At 50.8% G+C, this 12,733-nt stretch overlaps 1 protein-coding gene across 2 annotated transcripts in view; it reads right to left on the reverse strand.

The window, feature by feature from the left end:
* UFD1 (ubiquitin recognition factor in ER associated degradation 1) overlaps positions 1–12,733 on the reverse strand; it is a 32,723-nt gene that overhangs the window by 17,167 nt on the left and 2,823 nt on the right. Inside the window, exons 2-6 of one of the 2 annotated variants that reach the window (XM_045887120.3) lie at positions 12,134–12,266; positions 11,722–11,754; positions 8,291–8,412; positions 4,454–4,584; positions 1,983–2,055 (exon numbers count right to left, since the gene is read on the reverse strand). In XM_045887120.3, coding sequence (XP_045743076.1) covers positions 1,983–2,055; positions 4,454–4,584; positions 8,291–8,412; positions 11,722–11,754; positions 12,134–12,266 — 492 coding nt within the window. The remainder of the gene's footprint in view (positions 1–1,982; positions 2,056–4,453; positions 4,585–8,290; positions 8,413–11,721; positions 11,755–12,133; positions 12,267–12,733) is intronic. The other variant, XM_045887121.3, reaches the window with a different exon arrangement.

The raw sequence follows: 12,733 nt of genomic DNA on the forward strand, positions 1-12,733 counted from the left end.
GATTGAGCCCTGAGTCTGGCTCCCTGCTCAGTGGGGGAGTCTGCTTCCCCCTCTCCTTCTGCCCTTCCACGGCCCCCACCCCCACCCAGCTCATGCTCTCTCTCAATAAATCAAATCTTAAAAAAACAAAACCAAACCAAACCCAAAAAAAAAATCCAACGAAAATGCCAATACTGATTTCCTTAAGGGTCTATGTCTGCTTTTCTTGTCTCTGCTTGGGTGTCTGGTGGTTTTATTATGAATTCTTGTTTGCTTGTTCCATCTACAGCAGTCCTGAGGGCTTAAATAAACCGGGGCTGCTTTTCCCAGAGAGTATTTGGGTTCCTTCTCCTGGGATGAGGACAACATCCACCTCTGGATCTGTTTAAGCTCCTTTAAGGGTCTTACTTTAATGTGGAAGCCTCCAGTTCAGATCTCCCACTAAAGCACTGACATGGTCATTTGCACGCAGGACAACACTGTGAGAGATTCTTTAAAACCTCCTATGTTTTTAGCAAGACCAACAATGCATTCATAATCTAGACTTTATCGTAAATTAATCGGGTTTTATGAGAAGGGCCCTTTAGAGTACCTAGCCTTCCATACTTCCAGAAGTAGAAGTCCAAGCATTTCAATTCTATGTAACTCACCTTCCCTTTCAGTGCAAAAATTTCAATATTATCTTTTATCATCAATTTCGATTGTATTTAGCATTACTCACTTAATATTAAGAACACTAACATTAAGGCGGCCCATAATTAATTATGAAAGTCTCAAGTATTCAGTTAAGGTAGAGAGTACCTAAAATGTCCCCCACAAAGCTAAAGGGAATAAGATTACTTCTTAGTTGAGGAGAAAATATAAAAGTGTGATTCAAAACCCACAGAATGACAAATAAGGATTCTCAGCAACAGATGCCTCAAACAGAAGGAAACTCAAAGAACACACTGGATCCCTATATTGACATGGAAGGAGCAACTGGCTGAACCACAGGCACCTCTTCTCAGTTGTGAGCGCCCGAGTCCCCGATGGGATGGGAGAGTGTGTGAAGGAGCAGGGAGCTGGCTCAGGGAAAGGCGGGCAGGGGCTGTGGTCACTCCTGAGCACTGGGAGGTCTGCTCTAGCGGCAGCTCCACAAAGGTCACCATCCACTGTCACAGTGGGCGAGGCTATCCACGTGGCTGTGCTCCATGCCTGTGGCAGGATGGATTATCAGCCGGCTTGCCATCTATGACATTTTGCCTCAGCTTCTTGCCACAGATAACGGGGATGTGGATAATGTCTTGAATTTTGTGTCACTTAAATAGGACATGAATGAGAAATGGGAGGGTGAGAGATGACGTTAGCTTACGGCTAAACTGTCTAGATCCAGACAGCTGGGCAAGCATTGAATCACAGATGAACATATATGGCGTTCAGACCCGAAAGACTCATGTCCCAGAGGAGCTACTAAGGGAAAACCAGAGCTGAAGAAAACAGGAGGAAGAGGACATGTGCTCCCATGAAGAGAGGGCACGTGACCGCAGGCGACACCGTCCCTTGGCAGAGCCAGGCTCTGCTCTCCCTGTGCCCCACAGCACTTGGAGCACGTTGTAGGGCCAGCTCCTTGAGGGCCTGTCCAAGGGAATCACAAGGATGAGGACCCAGGCTGCTTTGTTTCTGTGTCCCCACAGACCAGCAAAGGGATTAGCTCAGATTACAGGTACAGTGGAGAGCTTCCTGAAAGAGGCACAATCGGCACCCTTGGCATCATGGGATACAGGCATATGATTAATAATGTTAAGCTCACGCACCTGTAAATGCAATCCATCAATTCTCCACACAGAGCTGCTGAATGAATTACTATACGACTCTAAACACGAATCCACGGAGACTTAAAAAAGCAAGCAAACAGTAGGCAGCCATCATGATAAAAGCCAGGCATACCCTGCCTAAAAAGAACCCCCATTCAAACCCCAGAATGGAGACACTCACACTGCTGGCCCCATGGTGGAAACGCTCACCTTCTCATTGTAGTTGATGGCAATCACATCCCCTGTGGTCAGACAGGCAAAGTTTCTCAAGGCGTTTTCTAATCTGCAGACACACACTGTCAAGGCAACGTGGCAACATGGGTACCTTAAATCTGAAACAAGTTCCATGAGGGGTTTAGATCACCTCCATCATAAAGTATACCAGACAGACATGTACCAAGCTGGTGCTAAAACACACGACTTTGACACAGTGGGATGATACTAAGCAATAATTATGGAAGGGTAAACTCATAGCATGCATGAATCTCGCAAACGCCGCTGAGGGAAAGAACCCGCCACAAAGTGTTCCCTCAAGAAAGCTCTCTGAGGGCTGGGAGGCACGGGGAGGCTCCTAGGGCTGGAGGTCAGGTGAGGACGGGCAGGCAAGGCCACAGAAGGACCTTTTGGAAAGATGGAAATGTTCTGGTTACACGGGTGTTCACATTTGCCAACTCATCAAACCGTGCATTTTATTGTATGTAAACTACATCTGAACAAGTTGATCTTAAAAATCCCATGGAAGCACAGAAGAAAAAAAGACTGAGTGAATGATAAATAGGCCCCCTTAAAAATCAAAGATGTTCTCTTTGACACTTTTGTTGTTTCTATCTTTTGGGTGGTAACCCAACTTTAGGGGTATGTTTCAAAAGAAAAACTAAAAAAATTAAAAGGAAAAAGGAAAAAGGAACCTGTAAACTTTTTTTCTAATAGTAAATAATAACTTCTTAAAAACTGAATAACCCAAATGCCCAGGCAAGGGAGTAACGCCTAATCACATGGAAGATTTTAACCACATCATCCTCATCAACTCAGAGAATTATTTTAAATAGAACGGTCAAACATACAACGTGGCTCCAGAACCCAGCAACAGGACATGGCATAGCAGGTGAGGCTCTCAGAGGCTGAGGGTGCAAGACTCAGCCTGTCTAGGATCCCTTCTCTTACTCTTACTCTGTGTCTTACTCAGACAGCCTTCCGAGATGAGAAAAGCTTTGTGAAAAGGGTATTCTGTGCATACTGTCTTTGTCCCCTTGCATAAAATGCCCGGCTGTTGGGGTGCCCTCCCTTAACTCCTCCAGTGGCCCTTCAAGGCGAGAGGCAATGAGCTGTCAAAGCCAGCCCACACGGCCTCTGCGGGTGGAGCCGGCTTCTGCCTCACAGCCCTGCGTGCTCCCCCTTCTCCCTGCTGTGCTGAGTCTGGCTTTACTAAGACTGCCTCTATTCTGTCAGCCAGACTCGGGAGCACCAGACTGCCTCTCAGCTGACAAAAGGGACACTCTTTCTCCGCGGGCTAAAAAGTTAGCCATGCCTATAGAAACAGCCTCTGAAAACAATCTGGTAAGTCTGTACCACAACACACATGAAAATCCAGAGAAAGACCAGAAGGGGCTGCAGTCATGGAGGCAGACACCCCTGGGCACTGCCAGCCAGACAAGCACCTCCAAGGCAGAGCTCTGAGGCACCGGGCAAGCAGATCTTGCCAGAGGATGTCATCCTGCCTGTAAGATGGAAAGCATCCAACAATGAGAGCCGTGAGCACAGCTCCCCAGACGCCCACTGTGTCCAGGGCCCAGTCATAGGGGACTCAACAGGCTTGTCCACAGACATGGTCAGCAAAAGACTCAACACAGCCCACCCACATCCAGGACATGGCCAGCAGCAAGCTTGCTCCCTGGTTTGGGGTGGGGACAGGGGTGTGCAACCAGAAGGGGGTGGAAGCAGGGTTTTTTTTGTTTTGTTTTTAAACTGTCTACCTATCTGTATTGTTCAATTGTGTTTTTTTCAAGCCTTTTAAAAACAGGCGGTGGAGTGACCACTGTGTAACACGATCTGAACAAGCCAAGCTGGGGCCTCCAAGCCAGAGGTCTAGACCACAGACCACACACAACGTTCTCCTTGCCCACACCAGTTACTCCTTAAATTATCAACACACATGTCTGGCTTACGTTCAGAGAACATATCAAAACCCACTAAAACCTAAAATCTTTTCTTTGCTCTTGCTGACAGAAAATGTACTCTGTCAATGCTCCCCACTGGTTTGGAGTGCAAAGCGCTAACCCTGGGTAAAAGGTGAGGCTGAGTAGTGCTCATGGCTGAGCTGGGGCACCAGGGGCTCACTGGGGTAGGGTCCAGAGGGAGACCAGCCAGCCTCTTTCCACCAGAACACACTGAGCTTTGTGCCAGGTGCCCCAGTCCACCTGGAGGAAGGGTTCCATTTTGCCCTCAAGGAAGTGCCTGGAGAGCATCCAAAAGCATCCCATAGAGTGCCCAGGGTGTTTGTCCAGGGCCACGCTGGGGTGGACGTGCTGGCCAAACGCCATTCTTCTCCATTCACTACTTCAATCACAAACCAATGTGTGGTCCTCAAAGTAGGCACATGCTCAACAAAGAGCTCGGTAGTTTATAGAATACCGGCACACCTCTCCTTTGTCCAAAGAACCCTTCTTATCTCAAAAGGATACACTGCTTTGGGGTTGGTGATGTCCAGGAAGTCAGGGCTCTGAGGCTGGAATTTGGAGTACGTGGCTACTTGAAGGTTGACACTCTCCACCTGAACCAAGCCCCCTTCTTCCAACAGCAAATTCTGCATCATCTAAAGGAAGAAGAAGGCTACATGAGGCTCCTGGAAATTAAGTGGCCAGCGTTGAGCGCCATCTAACCACACACTCGGCAGGCCCAGGTCCGACATTCAGATGTCCTCTTCCTTGGGTCCCTGGAAGAGGAACCTGAGATGAGGTCCCCAAGTGATTTGATGTAAGGAAGGAGGAAAAAGCAAGCCAGCAAACAAGTCAAAGACATGAAAGGAAAGCCTTGGGGTGCTACCGGGAGGCTGCAGCTGGCAATGTGAGTGTCTCTGCCAGCCTCTGAGAAAAGATGGTCCACTGGGAGGGTCACCTGGAAGTGTGAGGTGCCAGCAGTGCCAGGTCTCCTAGGGGCACAGTGTTTCCCCAGGGGAGCTCACCCCCTCCCCCATACCTCTGTGCTGTCCCACACCCAACCTACAAGGCCTTGGGGCAAACAGGGCTGCAATGGAGGCAGGATAATGACACTAGGTGGGCTCACCTCACATGGAAGGGCGCTATAGCTAAGGCGCAGGGTGGTGACAAGTCCCCACAGGGGTCTGCTACAGGGGGTCATATAAAACTGACAAAGACACCCCACACCTCTATGAAATCACCCTGCATGGTGGACACTGGCTGAGGAACAAGGCGGAGAAAGAAGAACATAGGCATGTGAGTACCTGGTGTGCAGCAAGTCAAGACACCACAATAAGGCTGACACTCGGGGGTCTGAGACAAGGAGGGTGGGCCAGAAATGAGAAACCCTGCACACCTTGGAATGGTTTTTTGCTTTTCTTGTTTTAGAGTTGTTGTTGTTGTTGTTTTAAGATTTATTTGAGAGAGCGAGCATGAGCACTCATGTGAGTGTGAGCAGGGGGCGGGGAAAGGGAGAGGGAGAGAGAATCTCAAGCAGACTGCGTGCTGAGCGCGGAGCCTGACGAGGGGCTTGATCTTAGGACCCTGAGATCATGACCTGAGCCGAAACCAAGAGTCAGCCAACTAACCGACTGAGCCACCCAGGCGCCCCTTAAGAGTTTCTTTTTTTAAAGATTTTATTTATTTGACAGAGAGAGACGCAGCGAGAGAGGGAACACAAGCAGGGGGAGCAGGAGAGGGAGAAGCAGGCTTCCTGCGTAGCAGGGAGCCCGATGCAGGGCTCGATCCCAGGACCCTGGGATCATGACCTGAGCCGAAGGCCGACGCTTAATGACTGAGCCACACAGGCGCCACCCCCCCCCAGAGTTTCTTAAAGAGAACTTCAAACATAAAAGCAGACAGAACAGGGAGGGTGTCTACCTGGCTCAGTCGGTAGGGCATGAGACTCTGGATCTAGGGGTTGTAAGTTCGAGCCCCACGCTGGGGGTAGATTACTAAAAACAAACAAACAAAAACTTAAAAAAAAAAAAGGGCAGAGAGAACTGCACGAGTGAGCCTCTATACACCCACCCCTGGTTTCAACCATGATCAGGTCACAGCTGACCTCTACTCCTCAGTCACCGCCCCACTCCCTGGCCCCATCCCACACTGGGCTGCCCTGAAGCTGGTCCCAGGCACATCCCTTCAAGAACACTTCCCCCAGGTGACACTATTGAACAGTGCTGCTGACCACCTCTGTGCTGTCCACAGGGGTAGTTAGGAGGTGACTCTAAAAGCCCAAGGACAAGATGCATGTAAAAGGAAGGCAGGCCAGGACCAAGGTGGGCAGAGGTCATGAGCAAGGCTGGAGAGTGAGCAGGGCCCCACGGACAAGCCTGTTGAGGTCCCCACACACTCTTGTTGAAGGGTGCTCGCCAGGCTGGGGTGGCCGCTCCGACAAATGCTACAGGCAGGCTGAGTAGGATGGAAAGGCAACGGGCTTGGTAACTGGGATGTTCAGTGACCCTGGAGAGGGACGGTTTCATGGGAAGTGCTCTAAGGACTGGCAGTCAGTCTGCTGCAGCCCAAGCTCACAGTCCCTTAGGGATTTCCTTAGGAAATCTGCCAGAGAAGACGGAGGGTAACTGATGGCTAGAGGAAGGACACAGCCACTGGCAGCTCGAGGAGGAAAGGCAGGATCCCAGTCCCCCTGCTTGTGGTTGAATCAGCAGGCTCAGGCTCAGACAGGACTTGGGGAGAGAAGTGGCTGGTGGAAGAGCCCGAGGGCAAGGAGGAGGCTTGCTCCAGGTCTGGTCCACTCCTTGTGTGCACAAGCCCCTGGAGGGCCTTGGCCACCATGGGGCACAGGTAGTATGACAGGCACCCCGCAGGCAGGCATCCACACACTCCCAGTGGTCCTGGGCAGGGATCTCGATCTAGGCCAGTAGAGGAGCCCGCAGGTACTAGAAGAGAGGCCAGCATCTGTTCCAGCTGACTCGCCCTGAAGAAGCCTGGGAGCTCCGGGTGGGATGAAGCCTGCCAAGCAGCTAATGGAAGGCACCTGCTCACATACCCGCTGGGGGTGGAAAAGATCCTCAGGCCGGCTCTGCAGCAGCGTCTGGGAAACCCCAGGCAACCACCCACTCTAGTCAAGAGCTGGAAGACCGGCCCAGAAAGAAGCAGGTCCACGTTACCTAAAGAAGCTTCCCAGGGAATATGCTATTTCTCAGCAAAAGGGATCCAACTAGTTTTCTGATCCAAAATGGTCTGAGAGCCTGGACAAGGGGCCACCCAAACTCAATGTCTGTGGGTTAGAGAGAGAACCTTTGAGGTATGGTTTTCCCCAGGGTTACTATCTCCTCTTTTATCTCTTTGTAAGAGTCACAGAGGGCCTCTGAGGATCCAGAATGGCCCTGGGAAGTTGTCAGTGCCCAACACTTCAGCCACCCACAGCACTCTATCTGATGAATAGGACAAGGCCTTGGACCCATGAGGGGCACCTGTAAACCCACACGACAATAAGGTGCTGAGCAGGGCAAGTGAGCAGGGAAGCAAGTGGAGTCTGGGCTTTGAGGCACGAGTAAGAGCTCCCTGGGGGACTGAGGCTAGAAAACAACATAGGAGAGGCCAGGCAGGAGTGAGATGGGTGAGGTGGGGGAAGAGGCTGGCCCAGAGTAAGGGCCTAGTACTCAGGAAGGACCCAGGCTCAAGAGAAAGTCTGAAGGCAAAAAGAGAGGCTTTGTTTCCATGGCAAGGAAGTGACGTGCTTTGGAAAGACTCAGCAGCCAGCCTGAGGATCTTTCCCACCCCCAGCGGGTATGTGAGCAGGTGCCTTCCATTAGCTGCTTGGCAGGCTCCATCCCACCCGGAGCTCCCAGGCTTCTTCAGGGCGAGTCAGCCTGGAACAGATGCTGGCCTCTCTTCTAGTACCTGAGGCCTCGTCTACTGGCCTAGATCGAGATCCCTGCCCAGGACCACTGGGAGTGTGTGGATGCCTGCCGCGGGGTGCCTGTGATACTAGACAAGCATCTAAGTGCACTCGCACGCACACACACACGTGACAGAACTGGGGAGAAATTAGTAAAATTGGGGAGCAGATGTATTAAAACCTAAAATCCTGTACTCAGACCACTTCAAAAATACTCCTGCTTTATTATTTTTACAAAAGCCTTACCCAGGAGATGGCAGGTAAATAACATGGCTGTGGTTTCTGGGCTACCGGGTGATCGACTGTCAAAGAAAAGGCCACCCCTCCGAGTACACAGAGCCTTGTTCCGAATCCCATCCTTGTAGCCATGACACACGCTGAGGGCTGCCCTTCTATGGGGCCCCAAACCTGAGACAGGCCCACAGACTCTCCAAGACCGGCGCGGCCCCACTCACCCAGTGTGGGAGGTAACAGATGCCCTCATCGGCCACAAACTCCAGCACACCGCAGTGCGTCATGCGGTCCGAGTTCTTGTTGGTCAGTTTGAACAGCATGGGGTACGTAATGTTGAGTCGGCCTAAAAAGGGGAGAGGCTGAGGCACAGCTTCTGTGAGGGAGAAGTTCTATTCCCCAAATGCGCTCCTCTGAAAATCAGCCTCCCTGGGTGCCCATCATGGCTCCACACAGCCCCGCTCCTCAGAGCAGGCCCTCAGACCCATGAGGTGCTTCGGCCCCTGGGTGCCTGCCCATGCGCCCCCCCATGCATATCACTTGGCCCATAGCTCAGGAATGTTTGGTGACCCAGGGACCAGTACTGGCTTACACTTGAGGCTCTCTGAAATCCCAGTTTTAAAAGGTTGTATGTTAACTCATTTATTCATAAATAATTAATTGCCAACCACATGCTGGACAAAATCCCTGCCTGCAAAGGTTTCTTTCTTTTTTTTTTTTCATTTTTTTATTCTTATGTTAATCCCCATACATTACAACATTAGTTTTAGATGAAGTGTTCCATGATTCATTGTTTGTGCACAACACCCAGTGCTCCATGCAGAATGTGCCCTCCTCAATACCCACCACCAGGCTAACCCATCCTCCCACCCCCCTCCCCTCTAGAACCCTGTTTGTTTTTCAGAGTCCATCGTCTCTCATGGTTCGTCTACCCCTCCGATTTCCCCCGCTTCATTCTTCCCCTCCTGCTACCTTCTTCTTCTTCTTTTTTTTTTTCCTTAACATATATTGCATTATTTGTTTCAGAGGTACAGATCTGAGATTCAACAGTCTTGCACAATTCACAGCACTTACCAGAGCACATACCCTCCCCAGTGTCCTGCAAAGGTTTCTAGTTAGAAAGGTGGGGACAAAAGAAACACGTGCACTGAGATGTTGCAGTGCTGTGGGAAGGGTGGTATGGGGGAGGCAGCATTCCTGTAGTCGTTCATGCCAGTCCTGGGCAGGCCAGCCAGGAAGGGAAGGCCAGAGAGGAAGCAGCCTGAACAAAGGCATGGAAGGAAGGGGAGCTCAGCCAGTTTGGGAATGGCTGGCCATCAGGTGAAACTGGGGCACAGGGAAAGGGTGAGAGTGTGGTCAGGAGGAGAGGGAGGCTGGGCCAGACACTATGCTGGGTGGGAGCATTCAGCAATGTGGGCTCTCAGCAAGGTCATGACACAGTACGCCCCCTCACTCTAGTGGTCCTGAGAGCAGGCGGCATGGACAGCCAGAAGCAGGCAAACAGGACTACTGGCAAGCTGACCCAGGAGGGCGGGAGGTGCAGGCAGTGTGAAGCAGGAGACCCAAGAGAGTCAGGGACCTGGGGGATGGGTCTGGGACAGACTGATGCAGTGACAAGTAAGTGTTTGCCATTTTCCAGGCTCTCGCTTACTCTTTCCAGACCAGTGAGGCAAGCACTATCATTACTACTTTTATCTACGGGGAACTAACATGCCCAGTCAGTGAGAAGCCCAGGATCACAAAGCCCAGGAGTGACAGATGCTGGGATTCAACCCAGGCTGACAGCCCAGGTCTGAGGCTTAACCACCAAAGCTCACTTTAGCCTGTCGGCTTAAGCAGACATGGCCACAAAAGCTCCATTCAGTGGCAGAAGGTATGGCAGACTCCACCTGGGATCTTCCTGGAAATTATGATGATGCAGATCAATAAGAAGCTTGGGCAGGAAGCCACAAATGGGGGAGAAGAGCCTGCAGAAGTGACAGCAGTGGGTATGGGTGTTCTCGCCCCATCGCCAAGGGTGACTTGGCTGCTGGAAGCCAGGCCCTCTGTCCCCAGCACATCTCTCAGCTGTGGAGTCGTGAGGCAGAATGGTGGTCAGTCAGGGTAAAGCAGATCAGGCTCCAGCCAAGGATCCAAGATTCTTGTGGTTGGAAGAAACCCTGTGCTCCTCAGTCTGGTGGTTTTCACACTGCATTTTCGGATTTAGAGAAGAGTCTCGGGGCTCCTGAGCCCTCTGCACCATCTCACCTCCTCCAAACTGAGCAGTGACCCTTTTATAAATTAAGACTCTTTGTAAGATTTCATTTGGACAAAGTTTCTTCCATAACTTAAAAGATTTGAACACTGTGATCTAAGCCCCCTGTCCCAATCCGAGTCTCTTCTCAGACACCTGTACCAAGGGTCACACCTGGCACTCAGTGCCTGGGTCAGCTCAAATGGAAAGGCAGGCTCTCTTGGGGGGAAGGGGGGGCTTGTCTCCTCCTCGATGTTGGGGCTATGAACCCCATGGGTCTGTTAACCCACTGGCTGTGCAGAGGCTAGAATTGCAGGCCGCTACCGGGTGTGGCCACTGCTGCTGCTGGCACTGGTTTAGCCCTGCTGGCTGAAGGCCACCTCCTGCCTTGACTGGTGTCACATGGGCTTGGGCTATTTACATACATACCACAGGGCACCATCTAGGAGGTACTCCTGCCACATAGCAGCTTTGATGGATGGGTGCTGTGTTTCCCTGTTTAAAGATGAGGACACTGAAGTTCAGAGGCCAAGTCACCAGTCTATAGCCAGGCCAGGTGCAAAGCCCAAGCTGGAATGATACCAGACCCACGCCCCTTCCCTATGGTGCTGCCCGACATGTACCAGACACTGAGTGTGGACCCGCCCTCCAGTGGCCGCCACGTCTCCTGCCTCAGATAGGAGGAACTCACACCAGAAACACTACTGAATCTCGAAAGGAACTGATTGTGCCTGTGGCTGGGGGCATGAGGTCTCCATGGGTTGTTCTCATGGGATGAAGGCTTGAGGAAAGAGGAAGTACGGCTGCTCTCACAACCCATGGGACTTTCTGGCTCCTGCTATAAGAGAAAGGACCTGATGAGAGAGGCAGCTTCTGGGGCAGAAGACAACAGCTCAGTTTTTGATGTGCTTTTCAATGCAATGGGGCAGACAGGGCCTGGAGCTGAGGAAACATGTTTGGGGAAGAGATGAGAAGCCTGCTACATAGCATCCTCCTTGGAGTCCACTGCCTCCTTTAGGAGAAAACCTAGTGAACCCAGCCAGTAGCATCAGAGTGATGCCCCAGCAGGGTGAAAAGCATTGGTGCTCGAACTTTCCTTTAGTCCTGATGGGATCTGAATAAGGTGTGTATGTGTGCTGGGGGTGGGGATTCAGAAGAGCAGAACCCCCTTCACAGGGGAGGGACCTAGAGCTGAGAACTTGCTGGCCCCAGCCTGGACAGCTAGCCACCACCAGCCACCACCTCACCAGGGCATCTGCAGGCCCAGCCAGCCCTCCAGTCCAGCACACATCCTCCAAGGACAATTCCCAACCAGACATGATGAAGGTTGCCTATGTCCGAACATACTGAAGAGCATGTGCCAAGTTTCTGATGTCCATACTTAAATGACCTCAGTTCCCTAGTCATGGAGAAAATACTTACTGAGTTGATCGAGGGCTGAGGGCGGCATAATTACTATGGAAAGAACATTTAAGAAACATTAAAAAAATAAAATTAAAAAGGCAGAACAAAAGCCAAAGTTTAGTTTCTGTCATATCTTTAAAACATACAAAACGATACTTATGAGGTAGCCAGAATTTCATAATGATCTTTCATAAGGAATTTTACTTGCTGTAATTCATTGTGGGGAACCAAATGGCTATTAGCCATAAATCTAATCATAATTAGGACTCTCCCTCCCACCCCCAGGCCCCCTTAACAAGTCTAGGACAAGTAAGATTTTCACTGTAACTAGCTTCTGGTTACACATGCAAAACAAGGGCTACTGAAGACTATAAGCACTGCAGGCTGAGGGCAGGAAAGGTTACTATTCAAAATAAAAACGAGCACATACTCTTCCCTCCTTTCTCCACATCTGACCTGTCATTAGGCCCTGCGAGCATGGACACGGAGAAGCAGCGGTACTGCGTAGAGAAGCGGTTCTGGAAGACCCGGGGAATTGGGTGGTCGAACATGTTGAAGGAGAACTGCAAGGAAGGAAAGAAATGCTGGAGTTAGTACAGAACAAAGGTCCATTTCTTCATATTGAAAGCCCAAACAAGTCAGGGCAGTTAATGCTGCTGAATGTCCTGGAAGAACAAGATGCACCGAAATCCTGATAGAGCAGAGCAATCTGCCCGAAGCACTTCCTGGGAGCCCGAGGAATCTCAGATCTGTTTCTACACACTTGGCCCTGCCCAGTCTCATCCCTCCTGTCTAGATTCCACTGCTTTTAGACGGTGCAATCTTACTAAAATACACAGTTGGCCACGTCAAGCCTGTCATTAACCACTTTCAGTCTCTCGCCCCTCGCCCAAGGACCCAGGACAGACCTCACACATACCTCAGAGACTTGTTACTGATGGCCCTGCAATCTCCTACACCTGCCACACCTGGTTCCTCCAACTGGAACACTTTCCCTCTTCTCATTAATTAAAAAAACAAAAACAAACTA

Source organism: Mirounga angustirostris, unplaced genomic scaffold (genome assembly GCF_029215605.1).
Source record: "Mirounga angustirostris isolate CCGP_5_RB_7025 unplaced genomic scaffold, mMirAng1.0.hap1 SCAF_14, whole genome shotgun sequence".
NCBI lineage: Eukaryota > Metazoa > Chordata > Mammalia > Carnivora > Phocidae > Mirounga > Mirounga angustirostris.